Consider the following 25649-nt stretch of genomic DNA (forward strand, 5'->3'; position numbering starts at 1 on the left):
AGGGTGGGCAAAGGTCTACTCGAAAGTTTATTCTTGTATACATGTATTCTTAATGATTGTGTTATTTGCCATATAAGCAACTGGAAACTACTTTTGCCCCACCCTGTATACATCACATGGCTTTTAGAAATTGTTACCTAAGTGACCATCTTTTTCTTGCTTAGAATAATTCAAGCACTTTTCAAAACCCACATTTAGTAAAAGGAAATGTTTCATTCCGTAATTTGAGATTATTACATAGCACCTATTGTAGCTTATTATTAGCCTTAAAGTATACCTACACCTGAAACCGGAAACACAGTCACCGAGCGGCAGTCAGTGCTAAGCGGGGACAGTACACAGGCCCTTTCCCACGCCGCCTCCCAGCCGCCGCGCCGCGGGCGTCACTGTTTCAGGAAACATGCAGGACGTCCTGTCCTCTGCGCGGCGGGGTTCGACCGGGTCCACCCCCGGGGGGCAGCGGGGATCCACCCAGGGGGGCAGCGCGGATCCACGGGGGGGCGGGGGGGCAGCGGGGATCCACCCCGAGGAGCAGCGGGGATCCACCCAGGGGGGCGGCGGGGGTCGCGGGCGGACTGCGGGGACCATGAACGCGACCCCGCGCGCCGAGGACGGTTGCAGACGGGCCCGCAGGGCCGCCCGGAGCGGGGCCGAGCGTTGAGCCGCATCATCTCAGCCATGACTGTTCCTTCCCGCGGACTCCACGCTCCGAACGCGCCGCCCGGGAGGCCTCGGAGCGCGTGGCCGGTCTCCCTCGGAAGCGGCGCCCGGAGCGCAGCCGGCGGGACCAGAAGATGGAGGCGGTGTCATCACGCTCCGGCCCGGAGAAGCATGGGGGGAAGGAGACCTGTGCAATACTTTAAACGAGGAGGGATTTACGTTAAAACAGAAAACGAGATGGAGGCGGGCTTTGGGGTTGGCTCCGCTCAAAACCCGCGTCTCGGGCAGAGCGCACGGCCGAGGAGGGCTGGGCCGGCCCGGCCGCTGCGGGAACCCGGCGCCGAGGCGGCCCGCGGGGAGGGCAGCGGAGCCCGCGGCGGCACAGAGCCGGCCGGACGCTCGGCCGTGCCCCGGTCGCGGCGCCTGGACCCGCGGGCGGCCCGCCTCCCCGCCCCCCGCGCCCCGCCCCCAGGGAGCGCCCTCCGCCGCCGCCGGCGTCTCCGCGTCGCGGCAGCTCGCGCGCCGCAAAGCGTCCTGGGAGCGCCGCGCCGGAAGGACGCACGCGCTCGGCGGCGGCGAGGTTATAAAAGGGCCGGGGCCGGCGGCGGGCGGAAGTGGGCGGATCGGCGGCTCCGGCGCTGTTGTTTGGGGCCGGGACCTGCCGAGGGGCGTTCTCCCGAGGGCCGCCGGCGCCGGCCGCAGTGACAGGGCCGCTCGCCCGGCGCCCCCGCCCCGCTCCCGGCGCCGCGTCCGCTCGCGGCCTCCGCGACCTGCAGACCCAACATGGCGCAGGAGGTGTCGGAGTACCTGGGCCAGAACCCGCGGGCGGCCGCCTGGGTGGAGGCGCTGCGCGGCGACGGCGAGACGGACAAACACTGGCGCCACCGCCGGGAGTTCCTGCTCCGCAATGCCGGGGACCTGGCCCCCGCCGGCGGCGAGGCGCCCGCGACCCCCACGACCGCGGAGGAAGCCGCCGACGCCGAGAGCGGCCCCCGCCGGCGGCAGCTGCAGCAGCTCATCTCCTTCTCCATGGCCTGGGCCAACCACGTCTTCCTCGGGTGCCGGTGAGTGGGGGCGCGCCCCCGAGCCGCTCTCCGGGTTTTGTCTGCAGCCTCGGGGCTGCGGGGCGGGGAAGTTGGGGAGCGCGGGAATGGCGGGGCCGCCTGCCCTCTAGGGTGGGAAGGGCGAACCTGCCGGAAGCCGACCTGCTGAGCCGTCTGTGGGTGCCCCCTTGTGTGGGGGGCGGAGGGTGCTGGCGGCGTGGTTGGCGGACAGCCCTCTCGTGGACCGGCCCTGAGTTGAAGGGGGACCCGGAGGGACCCCCCCCTCTCCCCCCGGACGCTGGCGCACCAGTTTCTGAGGTTCCGGGAAGTGCCTGGCGGTTGGTGCCCGGTCCCCTTTCTCCATTGCAACCAGGAAGTGCCGTTCCTGTGGCCTGTTGGGCACCCCAGACTGGGCAGCTTAGGGGGAAACACCTCCTAACAGTGGCTTTTCCTTCTTTTCCAGGTACCCCCCAAAAGTTATGGACAAAATACTTAGTATGGCCGAAGGCATCAAAGTGACAGATGCTCCAATCCATACCACACGAGACGAACTGGTTGCCAAGGTGAAGAAAAGAGGGATTTCAAGTAGCAATGGTTAGCAGATCATAGATGTGAACATACATAGGAGTTTAGAACATAAGTTTGATGCCATTAGGAATTGTTACTACTTTTTGTAACGATCTGGAATTTACGTAATGTTAAAATCAAGTGAAATGTCAAAACTGAATCCTGTGTCTGTGTTTTAGCCTCTGCCTTTGATAAGTTTTCCTTTAACTGCTTTTAGATTTTCAAGTGTCAAATGTCTGTGTTGTTGATTTTTTAATGTTAGAAATGAATGATGCTCTTCAGTGCTGTTTAAGAAATTAATGAAGTTATTCTACATGTTTTGTTTATTTTTAAATTAAGGGACCAGGGAAGGCCGCCTTTTTTTTTTTTTTTTAATTTTTTAATTGATTGTAGAGAGAGGGAGGGAGGGAGAGAGAAAGAGGAAAACATTCATCGGTTGCTGATCAGATCACCTGCAGCCTGAGACGTGCCCTGACCGGGAATCAAACCAGCCACCTTTTGATGTACTGGATGAAGCGCCAACCAACTAAACCACACCGGCCAAGGCTATGCCACCGTTCTAAAGAAACTACTGGTTCTGAAATATATTTGCCTTGTGCCTTTGTTTTAATGAGTATCTGTCTTCTAAATTTTTAGCTGATGTGTATGAGGTGGACTAGTCACATATCTGTTTTCCTTTTTTCTTTTTTAGAAGGGGTAGAAGAGCCAACGAAAAAACGAGTTATAGAAGGAAATAATTCTGCAGTTGAGCAAGATCATGCAGAAATTTCTGCCAAAACAGAACATGCATCAGCTCAGCAGGAAAACAGCTCGGTGTGTATGGAGTCATCTGCCAAATCAGAGAGTGGTGGGAACTCCACTCGGAGCTCTGGCACCTCCGATCAGAATAGCTCGACAAGTGATGGCGATCGGTCTGCTTCCAGCCAGAGCAGCATTTCCTCTCAGGTAACAGCAGCAGGGTCTGGAAAGGCTTCTGAGCCAGAGGCCCCAGATAAACAGGGTGCAGCGTCGATTGTTTCTTCCTTGTTGAAATCCAGTGTGAATAGTCATGTGGCCCAGTCCTCTGATTCCAGTCAACAAAGTGGATCCCCTAAAAAGAGTGCTTTGGAAGGCTCTTCCGTCTCAGCTTCTCCAAGCATCTCCGAGGTTGAGGTGCCCTTGTTGGGCTCCTCGGGAAGCGCAGAAGAAGTAGAGTTGCCACTGTTGTCTTCTAAACCTAGTTCAGAGACAGCTTCAGGTGGGTTAACTCCCAAAACCAGTTCAGAGGCAAATGTTTCATCGTCGGTTTCGAAAAACAGTTCCTCATCAGGCACATCCTTACTAACTCCCAAGAGCAGCACGTCAGTAACTACATCGATGCTGACTTCCAAAAGCACTTCGCAGGTAGCTGCATCGCTATTAGCTTCTAAGAACAGCCCACAGACCAGTGGGTCTCTCGTTTCGAAAAGCACTTCCTTAGCAGGTGTGTCCCAACTGGCTTCTAAGAGTAGTTCTCAGACTAGCACATCCCAGTTGCCTTCTAAAAGTACTTCCCAGTCTAGTGAGAGTTCTGTCAGATTCTCTTGTTGCAAGTTAACCAATGAAGATGTGAAACAGAAGCAACCTTTTTTCAATCGACTGTATAAAACGGTGGCATGGAAGTTGGTAGCTGTTGGTGGCTTTAGTCCCAATGTGAATCACGGAGAGCTCTTAAACGCAGCTATTGAGGCTCTGAAAGCAACACTGGATGTGTTTTTTGTCCCGCTAAAAGAACTGGCAGATCTGCCTCAGAGTAAGAGCTCTCAAGAAAGTATTGTTTGTGAACTGAGATGCAAGTCTGTGTATTTGGGCACTGGATGTGGAAAAAGCAAAGAAAATGCAAAAGCAGTGGCATCAAGAGAAGCATTGAAGGTATTTCTCAAGAAAAAGGTGGTAGTAAAAATATGTAAAAGGAAGTACAGAGGCAGTGAAATAGAAGACCTAGTGCTCCTCGATGAAGAATCAAGGCCTGTCAACTTACCTCCAGCATTGAAACATCCTCAAGAATTACTATAATATATGCAAAGTATCACCGCATACAGTATCTGGTATTGGAAGAGAAAAACTGACTTTTGTACAATATAAACACAGGCTTTCACAAATTTTGTATTGCTTTTTTCCAGTTTTGCAGAAAATTTACATTCTAGTTCTCTTCACACAGTAGAAGTTGTAAATAACTTATGAATGACAGTACACATTAAAAGATAAGCATTAACAGCATACCAGTATGCTGTTTTATTTGCTGAGGGAAATACTGTCTTCTATTTTTAATGATGCATTAGGTACGGTGTGTAGTTCTGTAGAGTCTTAAAACTTTTGTACTGCTTTTGATTTGGTGAGAATATATTGTCTACCATGCTTTTTTTTTCCCCCTAGTGTAATAAACCTCCCACATCAAGAAAAGGGGACCATAGTATTTGAAAGTCTGAAGCTTAAGGTTTTAAGAATGTTGCCCATAATGTTGAACGTGTCTGTTAAATAATAAAAGGAAAAATAGTTGCCTCAGACTATTTTTATGAGGAGTTGTAAGCATTTTTTTAGATATAAAGTACTTAAGGTTATTTTATTCTGAGGTTGTTTAAAATTCATGCTTTTGACCACTGCAGATTCTTTAAGTGGGTTAATAATTTATGTTTTGAGGTAAAATACAATTTACACTTTTTCTTAAGACATAAATGTGGGTTTCTATATTAAACATATTTTGTGACTACTGCTATTAACAGATTGATTTGTTTAGATATTAAATGCTTTAAGCTATTTTACCTTTTCAAGAAGTTGTGTTTTTTTTCCCCTTAAGTCAGAATTCCTGCAAATAAGCTTCCTGCTACCGGTCATTGTAAATTACAACCAAGTAGTTTTTCATAGCTGATATACAACTTTATGAATAGAGAAGGTACAGTTACCAGATCTGGAACTGGATAGTCTTCTGTTTACAAATCTTAATACTGGGAAGAATAGAGAGCCATGCTCAGCTCTCTAATGAGCTTGTTCAATTGACATACCTTCATTAGTAATGAAATGGAATCCTGTTTTTGTGTCTTGGGTGATTCTAATTGTATTATTCCATTGTGGTAGATCATTTCATTTTTCTTCAAACTTTGGCCCAGGATGTGTCGTTATCTTTGTGGCTTTTCTTCTGGCTTTTGAGATACTGCAAATTGAGCAGTAACAGTGATAATGTAAGAGAAATCAAGATATGACCTTTCTCATGCCCATAATATTACCAGTAGAATAGTTAAACAGAACACAAGTAACACGATTTAAATAAAAGATAAGGATACTTTATGTACTTGAAATAATCAGTTTTTATTTCACCAGATAACCTTTAAAAATGAATGACTCGAGAATGTTAAACTTGATATTAAAGTTATCTCCATATTCTATAAATGGGTTGTGAGAAGCAATAACATGAATGGTGGAAGCACTTTTAATTACCTCTCTTTCCTTATTCTTGGAATGTGTATTTTGTGGGATGATGATGGTCAGAAAAATGAGCCAAATATTACAAAGAATAAATTGCTATGACGTACCTAGGTAGTTTGGTAAGTTCCTAAATTGGCTCGTTACAAGTTAACATAAAGGTTATTGAAAATATTTTAAATTCTAGTAACCTTTTGATATGGTAGACTTGGAGGGAGCTGTTTAGTGTAAAAACAAATACTGTTGAATTTTTAAATGTTATTTGCTATAAACTTATTAAAAGCTTCAATCCCTTGAAATTTTTAAAGAATTCCTGATTTAAGAAAAATGCATACTTTATAATTCTTCAAGATAGTATAGTGCAGAAGAAAGCAAACTTGGGAATCTGTTATTGAGAATCCAGGCTCCCTCTGCTGTAAAGTAGGACTAATAGCTGCCAGAGAGCACTGAAGATTAAGCAAGATGATGTACTCACAGTGCCCACTGTGATGCAGTATTCCTTAGTTTATTAGCTGCTTAGACATGTTCTGATTTCCTCACAGCCTTATGAGTAGCTGCTCATTTGGCCCTTTTTCAGATGAAGAAACTGAAAAAAATAATTTGGTCAAAGATCAATTTCAAACCCCTATCTGATTCCAGAGCCCAAACTTTTAGTATGTTGTATTGCTTACCTTCTCCAAATTGTAAAGTTTTTGAAAATGCCCCTCAGACTGATTTTCAGCTAGTTAATTGTTAGTGACCACATCTTCAAATCTTCGGTCCCTTTAAATGAGTCACGTCACTTCAAAGCAGCTGTTTATTAATGCTCCTTAGTACTTGCCTGTCTGGAATATTCTCAACTAGGGAATTATCCCTTATGGGTGCAGTTAAAGTTTGTTTTTAAAAAATCCTAAAATAATTTTCAATCAGGTTTACTGAGTAAAATAGGTTATTAAGACAGGAAACTAAATTAAAAACAAGACAAGACAGTGTCCTGAGATTGATTTTTCTTAACATGGTTAAGGATTTTTTTTTTTTTTTTTTTAATGGTAAAGTTAGAAAGTTGGGCCCTAGCTGGTTTGGCTCAGTGGAGAGAGCATCAGCCTGCAGACTGAAGGGTCCCAGGTTCAATTCTGGTCAAGGGCACTTGCCGGGGTTTTGGCCTTGATCCTCAGTAGTGGGTGTGCAGGATGTAGCTGATCGATGGTTCTCTCATTTATGTTTCTATCCCTTCCTCTCTGAAGTCAATAAAAATATATTTTTTAGAAAGTTGACTTCGGAGAATGGTGGTGTCGTGAGTTTTTAACCCAAATTCTTGGGGGCTGTTGGTGCTGCCATTGACTGGGATAACTGTCCTAAGGTGTATCATTCCTACTTCCCATTCTCAATTCCTGCAGCACCTCTTTGGACTATGAGTAGGAGTGGGGTTAGCAACTAGGAGGTCCAGTGTAAATAGCCAGCTTCCTTCTGCAACAGATATTAGAGTGGATGTAGGAAGAAAGCCATCTGTTTACTACAAAATGAAATTAATCTTTTTTTTAAATTTTTTTACTTTTTAAAAAATAATTGATTTTTTACAGAGAGGAAGGGAGAGGGATAGAGAGTTAGAAACATCGACGAGAGAAACATCAATCAGCTGCCTATTGCACACACTCCACTAGGGATGTGCCCACAACCAAGGTACATGCCCTTGACCGGAATTGAACCTGGGACCCTTCAGTCCGCAGGCTGACGCTCTATCCACTGAGCCAAACCAGTCAGGGCAAAACTAATCTATTTTTAAGTAATAAGCCCTATTAGGATTTGTAATTAGTAGGGACTCGGATCAGGTTTAAGGGACCATTACATAAATTAACATTAAGTAACACTAAAAGTTACCATTCATTTTTAATTGTGAAATATAGGAGTCCATGAGGTCCATTTATATATATAGTCCAATAATTATTAGTTGAATGTCCATATAACATTTACATAGGTCAAAATAGAACTATCAGCACTTCAAGAACTCGCCTGTGAATAGCTACCATTTATTGAATACCCACAGTATGTTGATGTTTTGCATGTGTTATTTAAGGCTTTCCAAAGCCTGCCGGGGGGGTCGGTATTGGTTGTGGGTTCAAATGAGGGAACTGATGACCATTATGAATTGTTTCCCTCAGTTCACAGAACTGGAACATATTGAAGAGAAGCCTGAACAATGACTTGGTTCTAATTTGGGGCACCGAATGTAAACATCAGTGAGATATGCTGTCCTGTATTTGTTTCCTATGTTGCAGAAAATAAGTGTAATTACACAGGAAATTTGGAAAAATTTTTATTTAAATTAGGAAGCTTCTAAAGAAGTAACTACTCACATAAGTATCTGAAATAATCATTGCAAAATATTTCCTAGACAGTCTACTTGTAGAATGCAAAGGGACAATTAGCAGAGGCAATGAATGATACAGTCAAAGATGTAATCAATAGTTGAAACAGATAATCCTCATTGCTCTTCACCATTTGCTTATTAAATACTTTTCTACACTAGCTAAGGAAGACATGGTTCATGTGAAATCAAAACTAATAGAGGTCCATGGAGGCATTTATAGTTTATCTGCATTGTGGTGGAGGACCATACTTAATGAGGGAGTTAGTTATCGCACATAATAACCTGCAGTTGGAAATCAATATGGGGTAAAGCACCTTTCTGTACTCATGTTTCAAAACTGAATAAATGCAATTAACAAGAGAAATATCTCTATATAAAAGCCCAGTGACCGGAAAGGCAGAACAACTGGAACGATGATGGCTATTACGCACACTGCGGCAGCCAACCAGCCTGATCCAGGCCCCAATCGTCTCCCCCCAATTGGCCCCCAAAGCCCCGATTAGAGGTGGGGCCACTGGCCAACCACCCGCAGCCCCTACCCTCCTCTGGCCTGGCCCAATGGGCCCCCATTGAGGCGGGCCTGCTGGGCCCCACCCGTGCACGAATTCGTGCACCAGGCCTCTAGTAAGTAAAATAAGAATACTATTTTGAAATTATTTATTCCTTTCCCCTGTAATTGACATTTGTTAGCAGTCATTTCCTATTATGACTCATATAGGAAAAGAAAGAAGGATAATGTGACTACAGAAGTCCCTACCAGAGATAGTGAGGAAGTCAAAGTCCACTCATTCCAGCCTGGGAGATTTTGAGAAGGTAAAGAAGGGAAGCAGGCATTTGAGATGGTGGGTCCTGACTTTACAGCATGAACTTCACTTGTGTCAGAATCGCAGTGGTGGGAGTACTGACAATTTTCATTTAATGAGCCTGCCTGGTTTACCCCAACTATAAACAATGCATCACTCTGCAGGAGGGTCCAAGAGAACAAGGAAGAGGCTGGAGTAAGAAATACTGAAGGCATCCGGAACTTAAACACAGAGCCATTGAGTTGCACAACACCAGGGGGCACCATTCACATGAAATATAATGGATATCATTTGATACGATGGATAATGTCCCTTGGAGTTTGGGAATCCCTGCAATTGCCGTATGAGTAAACTTGTTAGAAAAATCTTTTAAAAAGTAATTTGAGCCCAGCCAGCATGGCTCAATGGTTGAGCATTGACCTATGAACCAGGAGGTCACAGTTCAATTCCTGGTCAGGGCACATGCCCAGGTTGCAGGCTCGATCCCCAGTGGGGTGTGTGCAGGAAGTGGCTGATCAATGATTCTCATCATTGATGTTTCTATATGTCCCACTCCCTTCCTCTCTGAAATCAATCCTATATAATAAAGAGGGAATATGCAAATTGACCATCACTTTGCCACAAAGATGGCGGTGCCCACAGTGGAGGCAGGGGTTTCCGTAACACAAGATGGCGGCACCCACAGTGGAGGCCGAGTTCCCGTAATGAGCCTTAAGAAGCAGTCAGAAAGGACCTGAGGCTGTGCCCTACTCCCCGCACCCGTGGGGCTTGATAGGGGACCTCAGGCCACACCCCACACCCCACCCTGGCGCCAGGCTGGGGGACCTCAGGCTGCGCCCCCCCCACCACCACCACCACCCGGCAGGGCTTGACAAGGGTGGGACTGGCCAGGTCTGGATCTAGCCAATGGGGGGAGGGTGGCTGGGTCTGGGTCTTGCTCGATTTTGAGGCACACGTGGGTGGGTGGGAACTTGACCCTGGGTCCCATGGTGCGCCCTGGACTCTGACAGGAGGAACATTTTCATATACATTTTACTAATTTTCTTTCATCTTTGACACTTCTATTATAGAGAAAGGGCAAATAGCAATATTAAAATATTTCCTCTAATCCCCTTTTAATGTGCACGAATTTCATGCACCGGGCCACTAGTAACAATATATAAAGTAATTTGAATTATAAATAGTGGTGGTTCTGAGAAGCATGGGTAGCATATAAATTCTAACAAACTTCTTGGAGGTGGCATATGCTGAAGTTATTTGTTGATGCTGGGGGCACTATAAATGCTCAATAACGAATTACTTTTTCCAACATTCTTCTATATAGGGAATTATTTCAAGACAACAGCCTAATATAAAATTATTTCAAGTGAAGGCAGGCTGCTTGGGTTAGGTTAAGGATTTTTTTTTTCTCTACTCAGACCTTGGGGGAATTTCAGGAACCAGGCAGATGAAGAATTGTCAGCTCAAGAATGGAATAAAACTCAGTCTGCTCTGTGGTCTCTACAGATACTGTCCCTCAATCACACCGTTTGCTTCTATACATTTGCTGTAAACCTACCCTCTCTTGCTCAGTTTCCTTTTAATCTTTTTCTGGCTCCATTAATGTTTTCTTGGTTGTCACCTTTTGCTGTTGTAAGCTAATGTCAGTGCCTAAAGATTTTAAGTTTTTACTGTCTGCAGCCACAGGAGATAATACTTGAGAAGTCAGACACCCTATAAATTTCAATGTGATGTTGGTTCTGGGGGAATTTGTAAGAAAAAAAAATTGCTGACCCCTTTTGATCTCTGTCAGTTTAAAGCAAGAGGGGAAGAGTGGTACATAGAAAACAATACAAGGTCAGCTCAACTCTGTCCCAATAAACAGATCTGTGAATTTTTTGTAGACTTTGGTGGTTTTTTAGAATTTAAAAATCTATCCCTTTTTATTGTAAGGGAATCCATGCCACCATATATTAAAGCCAAGTTTCCCAACTAAGCCTTGGCCTACACTAGGCAAACTAAAGTCACATTAATGGCATATTGATTTGCTATTGCTGCTGTAACAAATTACCATGAATTTGGGGCTTAACCAATACAGACCTGTAGGTTTAGATCCAACTTGGGTGTCCCTGGGCTCAAGTCAAGGTATTGGCAGCTCTGGGTTCCCTTCTGGAGGATTAGGAGAACCTGCTCCCTTCCATTTGCAGCCTCCAGAGGCTGCTTGCATTCCTGGGCTCATGGTCCTTCCTGTCTGCAAAGCTGGCAATGGTGGGTTGAGGCCTCAGCTTGCATCACTCATCTTCCTGCTGCCCTCACACTCTTTTTCTGACCCTGACTTCCCTGCCTCTCTTCCACTTTTGTTGCCTCCCTTTTCTACTTAGGACTCCTGTGACTGATTATATTGGGTTCATGCAGATAATCTCCATATTTTAAGGTTATCTGACCAGCTTAATTAATTGTCCGCAACATTAGTTCTCCTTTGCCATGTAACAGCATATTCGCAGGTTCTAGGGATTAGGAGATGGATATCTTTGGGGGTCCATTATTCTGCCTACCACATAGAGGTCTGAATTTACCACCAACACTACTTATCTTTAAAATGTTGGCTTTCTAACTTCATTAACGACAACTGTTGACTGTCTTGCTTCTGAGCAAGATACAGTATGGAAAGTGGCACAGCTTAAAACTGAGTTCTGCCGTGCGCTCGGTAATTGCTGCAAGAGTGATATAACTACTTTAAACGATGTCTGATCACAAGTAGCCGCTGCCATGGGATCCTAAAGGTCTAATACAGGAGCCTCCAGGGCCAGGTGTCCTTAAATAAGAAAGACTTTCTCCTAAGTGATGGAAGTAAAATCTCAGCTGCAATGGCAAACAAATTGAGTTTTTCAAGACAACTTCTGGGGCTCAGTAGACGGGACAGAATTGCAGCTATGCCACAGTGAAGCTACGGGGCGTGGGAAGAGCTATGACATGAGTGCTCCATGGCTAACTTCGTTTACTTACTGCCTGACTGAGCTCCCAAAGGTTAAATATCAACTTCTCGCTGCTGAGCAAAATACATCTTAAATTTATAGCTCTCAAGTATAGTTGGACAAATAGCCAAAAGCCACATCTAATTATTAAAACACTTGATCATACTTCTTTCATAGCCGTAACAGTAAAATCCATCCCAGGCACTTAAAAATCACATTAAAGACCTAAAATTTCATTGCAAGTATCCTAGAGGTCAGAGGGAGTGTTCATAACAGCATGTTTCACTCCAGGTAATATGTATAATTCTACAATCAGAGATTGTTTAAAAAAATTTACAAGCCCCAATTTTATGTAGTTCAAAGAAAGACTTTATTTGGAAAGAATATCTTTATTTCATTGTTCCACCACTTTCAAAACATTTTTAAGTGTTCAAAGGTAAACACAGAAGATAATCAACTATAATAAATAATGAGTTTGGGAATAGTATGCATAATCAACAATCATTTGGAAATAGTATACGTTTTGTGAAGGTTAATTTTATCAACTTGCCTGGGCCACAGAGGTGCCCCCGATATGTGGTTAAACATTATCCTGGGCGTGTCTGCAGAGGGAAGAGATTAACATTTGAATCCATGGACTTTGAAAGCCCATTGTTGGCCTTATCCAATCCACTGGAGGCCTGAGTGGAACAAAAAGGTGGAGTAGAGAGAATTTGCTCTTTGCCTGAGAGTTCAAGCTGGGACACCAGTCTTGCTTCAGACTCGCACTTGGATTGGATTTATACCATCTGCTCTCCGGGTTCTCAGATCTTCAGACTTGGACTGGAACCATGGGCTATCCTGAGACTCCAGCCTGCGGGCTGCAGATCCCGGGGCTTCGCAGCCTCTAAAACCACATGACGGGTGATGGCGAGAACTGTAAGCAGCATGGTGACTGTTGTCCTCGTTGCTGTGGGACTGGCACCAGGAGACGGAAAGCTGGAGACCTTAATACCGAAGCCCTGGGGGTGCCGTTGCGAGGCCTCCTCCAGGGCTCCCATATATTTCTATTTTACTTATTATCATAGCGTAGATTTAAAATGTATTCATTAAAAATAGTCTTTTTTTTGGATTTTAGGCAACATAAAAACAAAACAAAAAAACACGAGTGTGCGCGCGCGCACACACAGTCATGTTATATACACATATGTGTACATGTACCACAGTGCGGTCATGTGATGCAGCACTACCACCCTTACACACAAAAAAGCACCTACAAAAAACAAGTATAGTGACTGCTTGAGGCTTCTCTGAATGCTGGAGCGTTCGAGGAACCCTGCTTTTATAGATCCAAATCTATTTCAACCCATATCTGAATGTTTTCCGTTACCCAAAACAATGAGGGGAATGAATAAAAAATAAACTTTGAAAAAACTGGAGTCTAAGATTAAGACCCTGATTGATAAAAGGCCTGGTAGCTCACATCCTTCAAGTCTCAATTCAGAAGGCACCTCCCCAGAGAAGCCACCTTTGACCACATCGATAAACTTGTCCCTATCCTGGCTGGTTGATCAGTGGTTAGAGCACCAGCCTGTGGAGGGAAGGTTCATGGGTTTGATTCCTGGTCAGGGGCACGTACATTGGTTGCAGGTTCCCCAGCCCCAGTGGGGCACGAGCGGGAGGTGGCCAGTCAATATGTCTCTCTCACATCAATGTTTCCTCTCTCTCTCCCCCTCCTCCCTCCCTTGCACTCTCTAGAAATCAATGGAAAGAATATCCTCATGAGGATTAAAAACACATAAAGTAGTTCCCACCCAACTGCACTATCTTTGAATGGGTTCTCAACTGGAATTCCAGGGAACCCTGGGTTCTGCAAGATATTAGGGGTTCCACAAGAGCCTGTGATTGAAAACAAATCATTCTTTAAAAAACTTTGCACTGTGCAATGCTAGCATTCAATGATCAATTGTCTTTCAGGGCAGTGTTCACCTGAGCCCTTCTCGGTGAGTTTTTGACACTATATAAGGGACTCCATCTGACCTTTGGTCAGCACTCTTCAGGGGGCGGTGGAGAGGGGAAGATGGTATCAGCCTCTCCATCCTGAATGACAGCTCGCCCAATCTCCCCACCTCATGGACTCACAGCAGTAAGCAAGCTCCTCCAGTTACAACGTTGGAGAGAAATTTCCTTCCTAAAGAAGGGCATTTTTAAAAAATATATTTTATTGATTTTTTTACAGAGAGGAAGGGAGAGGGATAGAAAGTTAGAAACATCAATGAGAGAGAAACATCGATTAGCTGCCTCCTGCACACCCCCTACTGGGGATGTGCCCGCAACCAAGGTACATGCCCTTGACCGGAATCAAACCCGGGACCCTTCAGTCCGCAGGCTGACACGCTATCCACTGAGTCAAACAAGTCAGGGCAAGAAGGACATTTTTGAATGTATTGTGACTCAGCTGCCCATCCCTGCTGCTTTGGTGACCTAAGGCAGTGGTTGGCAAACTGCGGCTCGCAAGCCACATGCGGCTCTTTGGCCCCTTGAGTGTGGCTCTTCCACAAAATACCGACTTCTGCGCATGGGCCACAAAGTTTCAATCGCACTGTATGTGCGCGCCCACACGTGGTATTTTGTGGAAGAGCCACACTCAAGGGGCCAAAGAACCGCATGTGGCTCGTGAGCTGCAGTTTGCTGACCCCACTGAAAAATGTGGATTGTGAAGAGAAGTAAATTGTTAGCTTTTTTTGGCTTGTGTTTCTCGTTTTATTTTTTAAATGATGCTTCTGTTTTATATTTGTGTTTGATTTTTTAAAATGGCTGATGGCCCAATATGGCTATTTTTTTAGGAAAATATATGGGATTGAAGAGGAACATTCTGGACCTACACCTATGAACAATTCTGTAATTAAGACCAATTACAACTTTCGGAGTCTGTGCTCTAAAAAGACAAAGAATACAGTTACCTATCATGAGTTTTAGGCTGGCTGGTAATCCAAGCTGCCTATTCCACTGTGTGTTGTCAAAAACGTAAAAATGTAGCAGTGCCTCCCCAAGATTGGAGAAGACCCTAATTACAAATCACAGCTGTGTGATAATAAAGGCGCTAATTCTTTTACATGCTACTGGGAACTCAAAGGGAGTCAAGTTTGTTTTTTAAAGTTACATTCAGTAGAAAGGCTCAAGGAACTATTTAGTAGCCATACTTACTACTCAGAAGAAAAAAAGTCATACAGTTGGTGAAAATATCATAAGACCACCATGTAAAATGCTAGGAAAAGATTCAATATGAGAAACTGAAAAGATTCCACTTTCAATAGAATGATCAGTTGATGTAACGATGACATGTTTCATGATGCTGAAAAGTTGTGTGTCATGAACTGAAAATCAATAGTTCCTCTATTCAGGTTGATGAGTCAACAGATTTTACCAGTAAATAAGCACAGTGTAGCGCTGGTAAGATTTGTAAATGGTGATAAATCTCTACTCACCTGCGGTAAAGGTCCCCCAGGAACAAGCAAAGAGCATGGTACCTTTAGTATTTTCCCTTCTGGGAACAAAAGTTCTGTCTTGATTGAAGGAATTGTGTTCACAGTCTGTGCTGAGGGTGTCCTGGCAATGGACGGCTCCATAAGAAGTCTCACCTCCCCTGGAAGGAAAGCCTGACAAGGTCACAACACACTTTCTTCACAGAGAGGCCTAAAGGAGAAACCTCCTGGGGAGGAAACGCAAAATTCTGAGTGGTTTACAAACTGGTCCGCTGCACTCAAACGAAGGCCGCTTCCCCTGAGGATGCTCGGAAGCCTGTGGAAACCTGGAAAAGGGCACAGGGAAATCGGGGGCGTGGCAAAGGAAGAGCTCTTCCCCTGGTGTTGGAACTGACAGGTGATTTGCATACTTTTGAGAAAACAGTAAGCCGGGTTTTTCGGAAGATAAAGAAGATCAGCAGAAACTATTTAGCAAACACTTCATCACATGATCTAGTTGAACAGGTATCTGAGGCCTGGGAGAAATGCTTTGACTCCAAAGTAACAAGATTCTTGGGTTTTGGAAAAATCACGTTGATAAAATCTTGAAATGTTTCTACTGCTGTTTGGCCCTAAGAGTGAGGAGAGAGATCCTCTCGAGTCACTGAACGCTACCTGGAAGAACTGCAAACACGTGCAGCACGGTTTCCCATGCCAACACCAGCCACTGAAGGACGGGATGAGGGGCCTTTTCTCTGAATCTTCTGCTCAGCTTGAGAACTTGACGTTGAGAAGAGAAGGAACTTCGTCAGCTGCAGTCTGATAGGACACTCTATGTAAGATTCCCGCTCTCTCCCCAGGAAAGTTCTGGATTTCTGCAAAAGAAGAGAATTCTGCTACTCATAGGCAGGCAATGGAAATTTTGCTGCAATGTTCAACTTCTTATACAAGCAGGGTTTTAGTAGCTTAACAAGAACATGGATAGCAATAGCCTCATTTCAATTGAAGATGAAATCTGTGGGTGCTCATTTCAAATTTATTCCAGGATCAGGTATTTGTGCCATCCAAAATAAGCACAGGTTTCCTTTCTCTTCAAGTATTTTTAAAATTATTTTTTAATTGACTTATTGGGGTGACACTGATTAATAAAATTATGTTTCAGGGATACAATTCTATAATACATTTGTACAGGTTTCTTTTAAAGAGTAAATTTTACTTTTTTAGTTTCAAAAATGATATTTTAATGCACAAATAGGTATATAAAAGATTAAGAAACCAATACATGTTCAACAATAATTATTTTATTCTACCATTTCTGCATTTATTGAGAATTTTTATTTTTTATTTATACTTAAGCCGGTAAGCATTTTCCCAACACTTTACATGTCTATAGAAGATTGTATCCCTATAGAGACGAAAAATGTTTTCAGGACCAAAGATTTGATTTAGTTTAAATCCGCACACAGCAGATGCTTACGTGTGTTGAGCCTTCTTTTTTCAGTGAATTCTATCAAGATTTGGATGGAAAAATTGGATTTTAAATTTATTCAGCGCTTTGTATATGGCTGTTTTCTTTGGTGATGCCAGGAAGAATCACAAGACCTGACAGCAGGTTATACACATGGTAAGATTTATTACCGCAAAGGACAGAGAGCAAAAGCAACAGGAAAAATATGAATTGAAGTCCAGAGAGGTTCAGCACAGGCTTCCCATGCCTTTTGTCTGAAGCTACACAGGAATTCTCTCTATAGCAGCAAACTACAAGCCCATTTGAGTCTTAGGGTCCAAGACTTCTCGGTGCCTGTTAATGTAAGGATATTCTGCTCTGCAACCAGCCACAGCAACTGAAACTCAGGATCCCAACAGTGAAACATGTTCGTGCAGAGCAACCTGACAATCCAATGTGCATGACCCGCTGCCCCAGGTGTCCATAACAAAATCATCACTAACACAAAGAGCACTCCAAAAGCCAAATTCCCAGGGTTGGCCACGGCTCAGTCATGGTTCCCGGGAGACATGCAAGGAACAAGCAACCAGACCGGCCGCCTTAACTTCTTCCTCACAAGGGTCTGTACATCCTTGCTGTCACCGTTTACCAATTCCTGGCTCGCTAAGAAAAATAGCTCAAAGGTAATTAGTCCTGTCACGTGGAAGATATATTTTTTTTAAATATATTTTATTGATTTCTTACAGAGAGGAAGGGAGAGAGATAGAGAGTTAGAAACATCGATCAGCTGCCTCCTGCACATCTCCCACTGGGGATGTGCCCGCAACCCAGGTACATGCCCTCGACCGGAATTGAACCTGGGACCTTTCAGTCCGCAAGCCGACGCTCTATCCACTGAGCCAAACCGGTTTTGGCACGTGGAAGATATTTTTAAGACCACTGTAGGGAGCGGCTCTAGGGTTAAGCCTCGGACTGACCTGTGGCAGTGCCACAAACAAGTCCCAGTCTGGCAAGCAGAGCTCTCCTCGCATAATGAAGCCTGATCTTGTAGCCTTCCCTAATTCCTTCCTAAGTAGCTCATGGGCTGTGGGAGGTGCAGCAAGTGTTGCCAAAACAAGAACATTTGTATACATGTTCATCTACCCTTGTTTTAATGACTATAAAATAAAGCATCAGCTTGCAGGCTGGGTCCTCATCCAGGCATGGGAGATCCACCAAGCCCCAGCTGTATTCTCTTGTCTGTCTTTTCTTCAATCCTTCATTGCCCCACCTCAGGTTCACCTTTGGCTGTGTTGGTGTGGCACAGACCACTACATCTCTAAATTATTTCCTCTAGGGTAACCTTCCTTCCCACCAAACACATCCCTAGTTGCCAATTTCTATGCTTGGCTGTTCGAATGTTCTTTACAAACATGTAGGAAGCCGTACTTTGTTGTTTGAAGTAAGAGGCCTAAGATTGATAGAGCCCAAAGATGCCAAAACTATAGGGTTACAATCCTTATATGATTTAAATTTCCCCCAAACCTGGATGCTCAATTTCACATAGCCTTGCCATGATCTACTTGCGGCTCAAGCCAAAACCCTAGATGACTTCTCTTCTCCCCCACCCCCCAAATGCAGTTACTAAATCCAGTTGTTACCTCCCAGAAACTTCCTGAATCTTTCTCCTTGTTTCCATATGACCTCATTTCCGTTAACTGCTCTTTTCTTGCTTCTCCTTCCTTCTCCCCACAGGCCAGTATTCACTACAGCAGAGTGGTCACCCCCATTCTTTCCTACAAAGCGACACCACACACTGAAGAATAATTTTCTGAAAAACATCTTACAGGAGGTACTGTAAGCACTCAGGCCACTGTGTCCAAGCCTCTTCCTGTATGATATTTATCTACTAATATCGATTTTATTGGAAAAATAAATAAGTTTCTATCCCAAATGGAAAAATATGCTCGGTGGGAGAGAACTAATCTCTTGGAGTTCTTTGAGCCACACAACAGGAATATTAATAGCTGCTTCCTGCACCGCATCCTCTTTGCTACAAGCCATCTGGGCTCTCCTCCCAACCGTTTTCCTTTCTCAGCTACTATCTACGTGCAAGGTCCCCTTCATTAGACACTTCTGCTCAATTCCAGTCCTGGAGAGAAGACCCCAGCTCACTAGGAGATTCCCAGGAAACACTCCTTCTTGGGTGGACATATCTCACAGGGCCTTCTGAGGTCACAGGCAGAAGTTATAGATGGCATTAACATAACATCAGCCTTATTATGAACTTTCAACACCCGAGTCACAAAAACGATAAAAATGATTCCACCTTAACTTAAAATACTCAACTGAGAGAGATGACATAACAATTAAGAAAGCTCTAAACACATTGAAAACTATACTGAATGAGAGAAAGGCTACTTCGAAGCTTCGAAACAGCTAAAAACCTTCACAAAAAAATGTGTTTGTGTCCAAACTGCCTAGATTAGTTCCTAAAGTGGGAGTCTCAAAAGCTTCAAACTTACCAATTGTGGTATTTCTTGATTTTAATTTCGTATAATAATATGTGTGCAATTAGTATGCCAGTAAGCAAAGTATACAATTCTCATAAAGGTGAGCTAAACCCACATATTTAGTGCATCTACTTCTGTGCTCCTTTTCTAGAAGGTAATACACATATGCATTTTGTTACTCCAGAAGGCACAGAAAGTATTTTTTGCTTCTTTTACATTTAAAGTTACATAAATATATAGCAATAAAATCAAATAGGCGAAATGGCATTTATAAAACTAAGTCTCCCTCCTCCTCCAGATTCTCAGGCCCTAAATCAGAGGCAATTACTTACTATCAGCAGATACCGCTGGGCTCTTCTGCCGGAGATACTCTGCCTGAATACTAAAAGTTAGGGGTATTTTAAAGATAACATCCTGTAAAAAAGTCACTAGGCCAGTGATGGCAAACCTATGACACGCGTGTCAGAGGTGACACGCGAACTCATTTTTTTTGGTTGATTTTTCTTCATTAAATGGCATTTAAATATATAAAATAAATATCAAAAATATAAATCTTTGTTTTACTATGGTTGCAAATATCAAAAAATTTCTATATGTGACACGGCACCAGTGTTAAGTTAGGGTTTTTCAAAATGCTGGCACGCCGAGCTTAAAAGGTTCGCCATCTCCGCACTAGGCTCTTGGAATTATTATTATTTGGGAATTATTTTAGAATCAACATCCAGTTTTCAAAGATAAGGTCAGATAGGCTATTAGTCCAACCCTACAGAATTATAACTGTATTTTTTATTATCATAAATTACGTAAGTAGTTTCCATAGATAGAATTTATATATTGTGGTCCCTAAATTTTAATTCTAATATTGTACCACCATCATTAATGGCTCAAATAATCACTTCTTTCTCTGATTCTTCTCTTTTTCCCACAACAGAAAGCTTTTTAGCCTGTTACTCTCCATATACACCCCTCCCCGCCACCCCATATCTTTTATATCTTTAAGAACAATCTCTCTAATTCTAGTACATACTTTAGCCAGATGGCATTTCTACAAACTCTTCTCCCTGGAGATGTGACAAAGGACATTATGCTAAAGGATCTGGAAGGAACACCAGTTAGAAGGACAAGCAAAGGTAACTACACCTGGGCTGCAGTTCGCTAGTGAAGACACAGCCTCCGTGCTCTCAGCGGGAACAAAGCAACCGAAGGTAGTCTAGGAAACGAAAGAAAACCAGACCAGTTGTTTGTAATAAACAAATATTTTCATTTTCAGAACTTGAGTGTCTTATTTTATAGAACTGGCACATTTAAAATCACTTGTCGCAAAATAAGGTTTAAACACAATTTTCCAGAAACACATGCATAAGGTGAGATATACATGGTTCCTAGATAAAACCATCTTTTTGTGAGATTATTAGTAAAATAATAAAAAAAAAGAACAGTAATTTTAAGAAAGTGGGAAGTCTATGCTAACACGGCTTTCAGTATCTTCCCTCCCCACCGCTCTTCTGTGTCCATTTGATGACATTAATAGGAAAATCTCCACAGTTAAGAGTAGCATCTGACAGGCATTGAGTTAAACTTTAATCTTAAACGTTCAAAGATGGTAAGAGGTCAAAGCTTCCGTTTACAGTGGCTTGGAAACTTCAAGATGCTAGGCCCGTGGTCGGCAAACTGCGGCTCACGAGTCACATGCGGCTCTTTGGCCCCTTGAGTGTGGCTCTTCCACAAAATACCACGTGCGGGCGCGCATGTACAGTGCGATTGAAACGTCGTGGCCCATGCGCAGAAGTCGGTTTTCGGCCTGGGCGAGTCTATTTTGAAGAAGTACTGTTGATATTTGGCTCTGTTGATTAATGAGTTTGCCGACCACTGTGCTAGGCTATTGTTGGATTTGTAGGTAATCAAAGGCTTGGCTTTGATTATCTACAAAAACATTTTAAGATAGCTCACGAAGCTAAAGGGGTATCCACAATGACAGAATGCTGGCATGTCTTTCATCACACTTATGGATCTAGTCATCACATTATTTGTATAGGCTGAACAGTTTATTTCTATTTAATTTTGGACAAGTTTTTAAGTTTCACTACCAAAATTTGATAAGAGTTTGAACTTTGAACATATCTTTCTTCCCTAAATTTTAAACCCTTTCCCCTGTTTAGGAAACATAATTGCATAATTTAAACTGCTTCAATATCGTGACCTAGTTCCCCATCTTGATGTTATAAACAGTTCAAGTAACTATGGTAACCATCTAGGAAAATGTCTGAATGTTTTTCTGGTCAGCAATATGCAAAGTATACCATATGTTTATTTTTTTCTCTCTGGGATAAGTAGATAATATGTGTTTTTCTTCTTGGTTATGGGATATTATACTGTGTTCTCTTGACTACAGTCCCAGTCTGAATTCAGTTCCTTCATTAAAATGTTTTAGGATCATTTTTTTCTGTTAGCAGTCATTCTAAATGCTGAACAGTACTATAACCCATAGGATTGATTGTAGGAACCAATTTTAACTCTGAGCTGTCTACCTCATAAATTGAATGTACAGGCTGACATTGCTCAGATTTGTAATATTCTATTTGGAGAACTTGGTGTTTTTTAACTATGTCCTTTAGTCCTAGCTAGTGTCTCCTTAAAGCAAAATACTAAAATGAAATTGCATCTTGGGGGTGTACTCACTGAGAAGAGTTATCTGCAGTTTGTAGTCAGTTTTTAAAAGCTTCATTTTAGCTCTATTTTCTGTTTTTTCCCCCCCTATAATTAGTGTGTACTACTTATGCAATAACACAAAATGCTTTAAAACTGAGCTCACTGGAAATGCAGTTTTTTGAGTTGCCTGCTGTACTAATGAATTGACTTAAAAGTTTTAGGTTTTTATCAGTACAATTTAAAATGCTTCACTGGACTTGTATGGCACATTATACTATAATGCGTTAAATTAATAAACGCCTAGATTTTTAAAGATTTATTTAGTTGCATTAGGTACAATTACATTTCTTTTTTTTTTTTTTAATATATTTTATTGATTTTTTACAGAGAGGAAGGGAGAGAGACAGAGAGTTAGAAACATCGATGAGAGAGAAACATCGATCAGCTGCCTCCTACACATCTCCCACCGGGGACGTGCCCAGAGACAGAGAGTTAGAAACATCGATGAGAGAGAAACATCGATCAGCTGCCTCCTACACATCTCCCACCGGGGACGTGCCCGCAACCCAGGTACATGCCCCTGACCGGAATCGAACCTGGGACCTTTCAGTCCGCAGGCCGACGCTCTATCCACTGAGCCAAACCGGTTTCGGCACAATTACATTTCTACAGTGGGCTATCAGTTGGTGACCTTCTTTTAATATGAAGATTTTGTTTAAAGTTATTTTCTTGAATTTCCCTATATATAATTTTTAAAATTTATCTTTACTGTTTAAAGTATTACAGATGCCCCATCTTTTTTCCCATTGACCTCCTCCTCCTCCCCACTCCTGGCCCCTCCCCAGGCCTTCACCCCGCTATGGTCTGTGTCCATGGGTTATGCATAGAAGTTCTTTGATCTCTTTCCTCCTGAATATCCCTATATTTTTAACAGTGCTTTTCAACCATCTAAATAGCTTCCTTGGGAAAAACATTGCAATCTGCTTCCCTAAATTAAATAGGGAATCAATTGCCTCTTACTAGTTTAGAAAGAACCTCACTAGTCAAATGCAAAGTGTGGATCCTACTGAACAAACCAAGTGTAAAAAGGTATCAAGACAACAGGGAAAGTCAAACTGCCTGATGTTAAATGATAGTAATATTTTTTTTACGGGTCAATGATATTGCAGATGTTTTTAAAAGTTATCTCTTATCATTTCAGAATTAAAGTATTTAGAGATAAAATGGTAATAATCTAGCAAGGGTAAGGGTGTCCTAGATGAAACAATATCGGCCATATATCAATAAATGTTCAAGCTAGGTGAATAGTGTATTAGGATTTATTGTACTATTACCTCTACTTTTGTGTGGTTGAAATTTCCATAATAAAAAGCTTTTAAAATTAAAAAGTTGAAAAAAATAAAAGATTTCCAACTTAATTGGCCGGACTCACGCAGCTGCTGAATTTGAGGAATTCTTCAGAACTCTTTGCTACTGTTTTCCATCAGAGTTTGAAGTTGTTGCTTCCCTCTCAGTATAAACAAGGGCTGCAGGACATAGGTTTAGAGAGAAGCATAAACATTTCCCACCAGGTACTTCTCAAAGTAGCTGATTTAGACATTAAAGGTAATCCCAGGCACTTCTACTAATTTGGAGATTTCAGTTACTATTTTTTTTTAGGGTTACTTTATGATAGAAAATATACTGAAGAGCAGATCAGATACCTTTTTTTGCTTTATTCACAGGATTAAATTTCACCAATTACTTCTTGTTGCAGAGAAATGGGAACTTTTATTTATTTACATTATTTGAGAGCTAAGGAGAGGGGAAGAGGAGAAACGTTGATTTGTCATTCCACTCATTTCTGCGTTGATTGATTGATTTGTTATTCCACTTACGGACGCATTCATTGGTTGTTTCTCATATGTGCCCTGGCCAGACTGAAACCTTGGCCTATGCAGACAACGTTCTAACCCACTGAGCAACCTGGCCAGGGCGAGAATTGGGAACTTCTGCATTGAACCGAATAAGGGAACCCAATCTGAAAAAGCCTAACATTTCCAGTTAACTAATTACTGAGCAGAAAAGGACATGGCAAATAAGGTCAAAAGTTGAGTTTGGGGAGCATGGCGATTTCTTTCCCCATGTGGGTACATCTCTCTCTCCACAGAATGCCTTCACAAGTTCGGTAGGAATAAGCCACGCCTTTGGTAAACGTTTATAAATTGATATAGCAAGAAAAGCACATCTGAAATAATTCACATACACACGCCTATCACCATCTTAGAGTGTTCTTTATGGGCTTAGAGTTAGACCAACACAAGCTGAAAAAAATCATTATTTGCCATTTTTACTTCCTTTCTGCCTGTTCAGCTGAATTATGAAAGGTGAAGATAACGCTAGGAAAGGCCTCCCCCACACTCATCCTTCCTTCCTCCCTCGCACCTTGCTCTAGGCTCCTGAGGGAGTTCCCTCCGTATTCTGCACCACTGCCTTGCCTCACTTCTGGCTTCTAGCCGCCTGTCTTCTCTGCCTGCAGATCACTTCCCAGGCTGAAGAAAACCCACTGGTGCCTTCAGCGTCTACCTGAGTCCATAGAAAACAAGGCATCTTGCATTATTTGGGGCCTTCAATGAAGTCCCGATTCACATCTGCGAGTAAACAGAAACGGCAGGGTTCAGATAAAAGGCAATACATTTCCATTCTTAACTGCGACTGTTGTTTTTGTTTTTTTTACAAGACCCATCTGCTTCATCTGAACGATGGAAAGAAAGACAATAAAACCCCTCCACGGCTCTCAGAAATACAGTGCACTGGACGGCCTGGGCTGCCTAATATTCAAGTGGTCAGAACCTCCATGATCCCAGGATAACGCAAGACAACCTCTGTGGCGAGCGGCTGGCGTTTGGACAGGTCCAATCCTGGACTGAGGAGAAGGCACAGTCCTCTCACGGCCAGTGCAGGTCCTAGCTTGGAGGGCAGGGTCCTCCCAGCACAATTACAGCCAACAGCTGTGGTTGTGAGCTTGAACCTATGGTCCAAACACTGGCCCCACGTGGCTGGGTGGTGTGGGCTTGACAGAGTTCAGGTGCATGTAACTGAGTAGGATCGAAACTCACGGAGAATGTGGTAAACATCTTGATCACGCCCTGACTTTCCCTCCTGGAATCTGGCTATAAAATAAGGACACGGCGTGTAGTCCCTGGTGCTGTCCTAGCTCTCCATCAGAGGGGACAGCGTCCCACCCGGACCCAGCTTTCTTCTCTTACCTGCCTTTTCTCCATCCTGCACCGCCCCCACGCAGGGTCACCGAACCTGGCCGAGCTGGCGGCACATCTCCACGTCCTTGTGCAATCTATCTAGCTGTCTTCCTTGATAGATAGATGATAGATATTGTTTCCAATAAATACTTCGAGTTTCTTGGAGCGCTTTTTGGGGAGTTGACATTTAAAACTTCCTCTAGATCAGTGGTTTTCAACCTTGGTTGCACATTAGAATCACCCGGGAATCTTTTTAAAATCCTGATTTCTGGGCCTCATCCTCCGGAAATTGTTACTAATGTCGTGGCCCCACCCCAGAACAAAGAAACAGAATTTCCGGAGGATGAGGCCCAGAATTCAGGATTTTACAAAGATTCCCCGGTGATTCTAATGTGCAGCCAAGGTTGAGAACCACTGTTCTAGAGGAAGGTCTAAATGTCTCTTTGCACGTCCACGGTTACTATGAACAGCTGTTTGCAAAGCGCTCTCCACAGGTCACCATACGGGTGGCACCACCGCTGCGGAACCCCAACTGATCTCCCGCTCAAAGTTCTCTTTTGACTCCAG

At 43.4% G+C, this 25649-nt stretch overlaps 1 protein-coding gene across 3 annotated transcripts; it reads left to right on the forward strand.

The window, feature by feature from the left end:
• Nucleotides 1–1267: 1267 nt before the first annotated feature.
• CDKN2AIP (CDKN2A interacting protein) lies at nucleotides 1268–5046 on the forward strand. Of its 3 annotated transcripts, XM_081082390.1 has the most exons (4): nucleotides 1275–1724; nucleotides 2167–2297; nucleotides 2962–3215; nucleotides 3308–5046. In XM_081082390.1, the coding sequence occupies exons 1-4, from the start codon at nucleotides 1444–1446 to the stop codon at nucleotides 3314–3316; spliced, it is 675 nt and encodes a 224-aa protein (XP_080938516.1). In that variant the 5' UTR covers nucleotides 1275–1443; the 3' UTR covers nucleotides 3317–5046. The 3 variants fall into 3 exon arrangements, with proteins under 3 accessions (XP_080938515.1, XP_080938516.1, XP_080938517.1); XM_081082389.1 differs by having other exon boundaries at nucleotides 1268–1724; nucleotides 2962–5046; XM_081082391.1 differs by lacking the exons at nucleotides 1275–1724; nucleotides 2167–2297 and having other exon boundaries at nucleotides 3177–3215.
• Nucleotides 5047–25649: the final 20603 nt, after the last annotated feature.

Source organism: Myotis nattereri (genome assembly GCF_964212035.1).
Source record: "Myotis nattereri genome assembly, chromosome: 2".
Classification (NCBI taxonomy): Eukaryota; Metazoa; Chordata; class Mammalia; order Chiroptera; family Vespertilionidae; genus Myotis; species Myotis nattereri.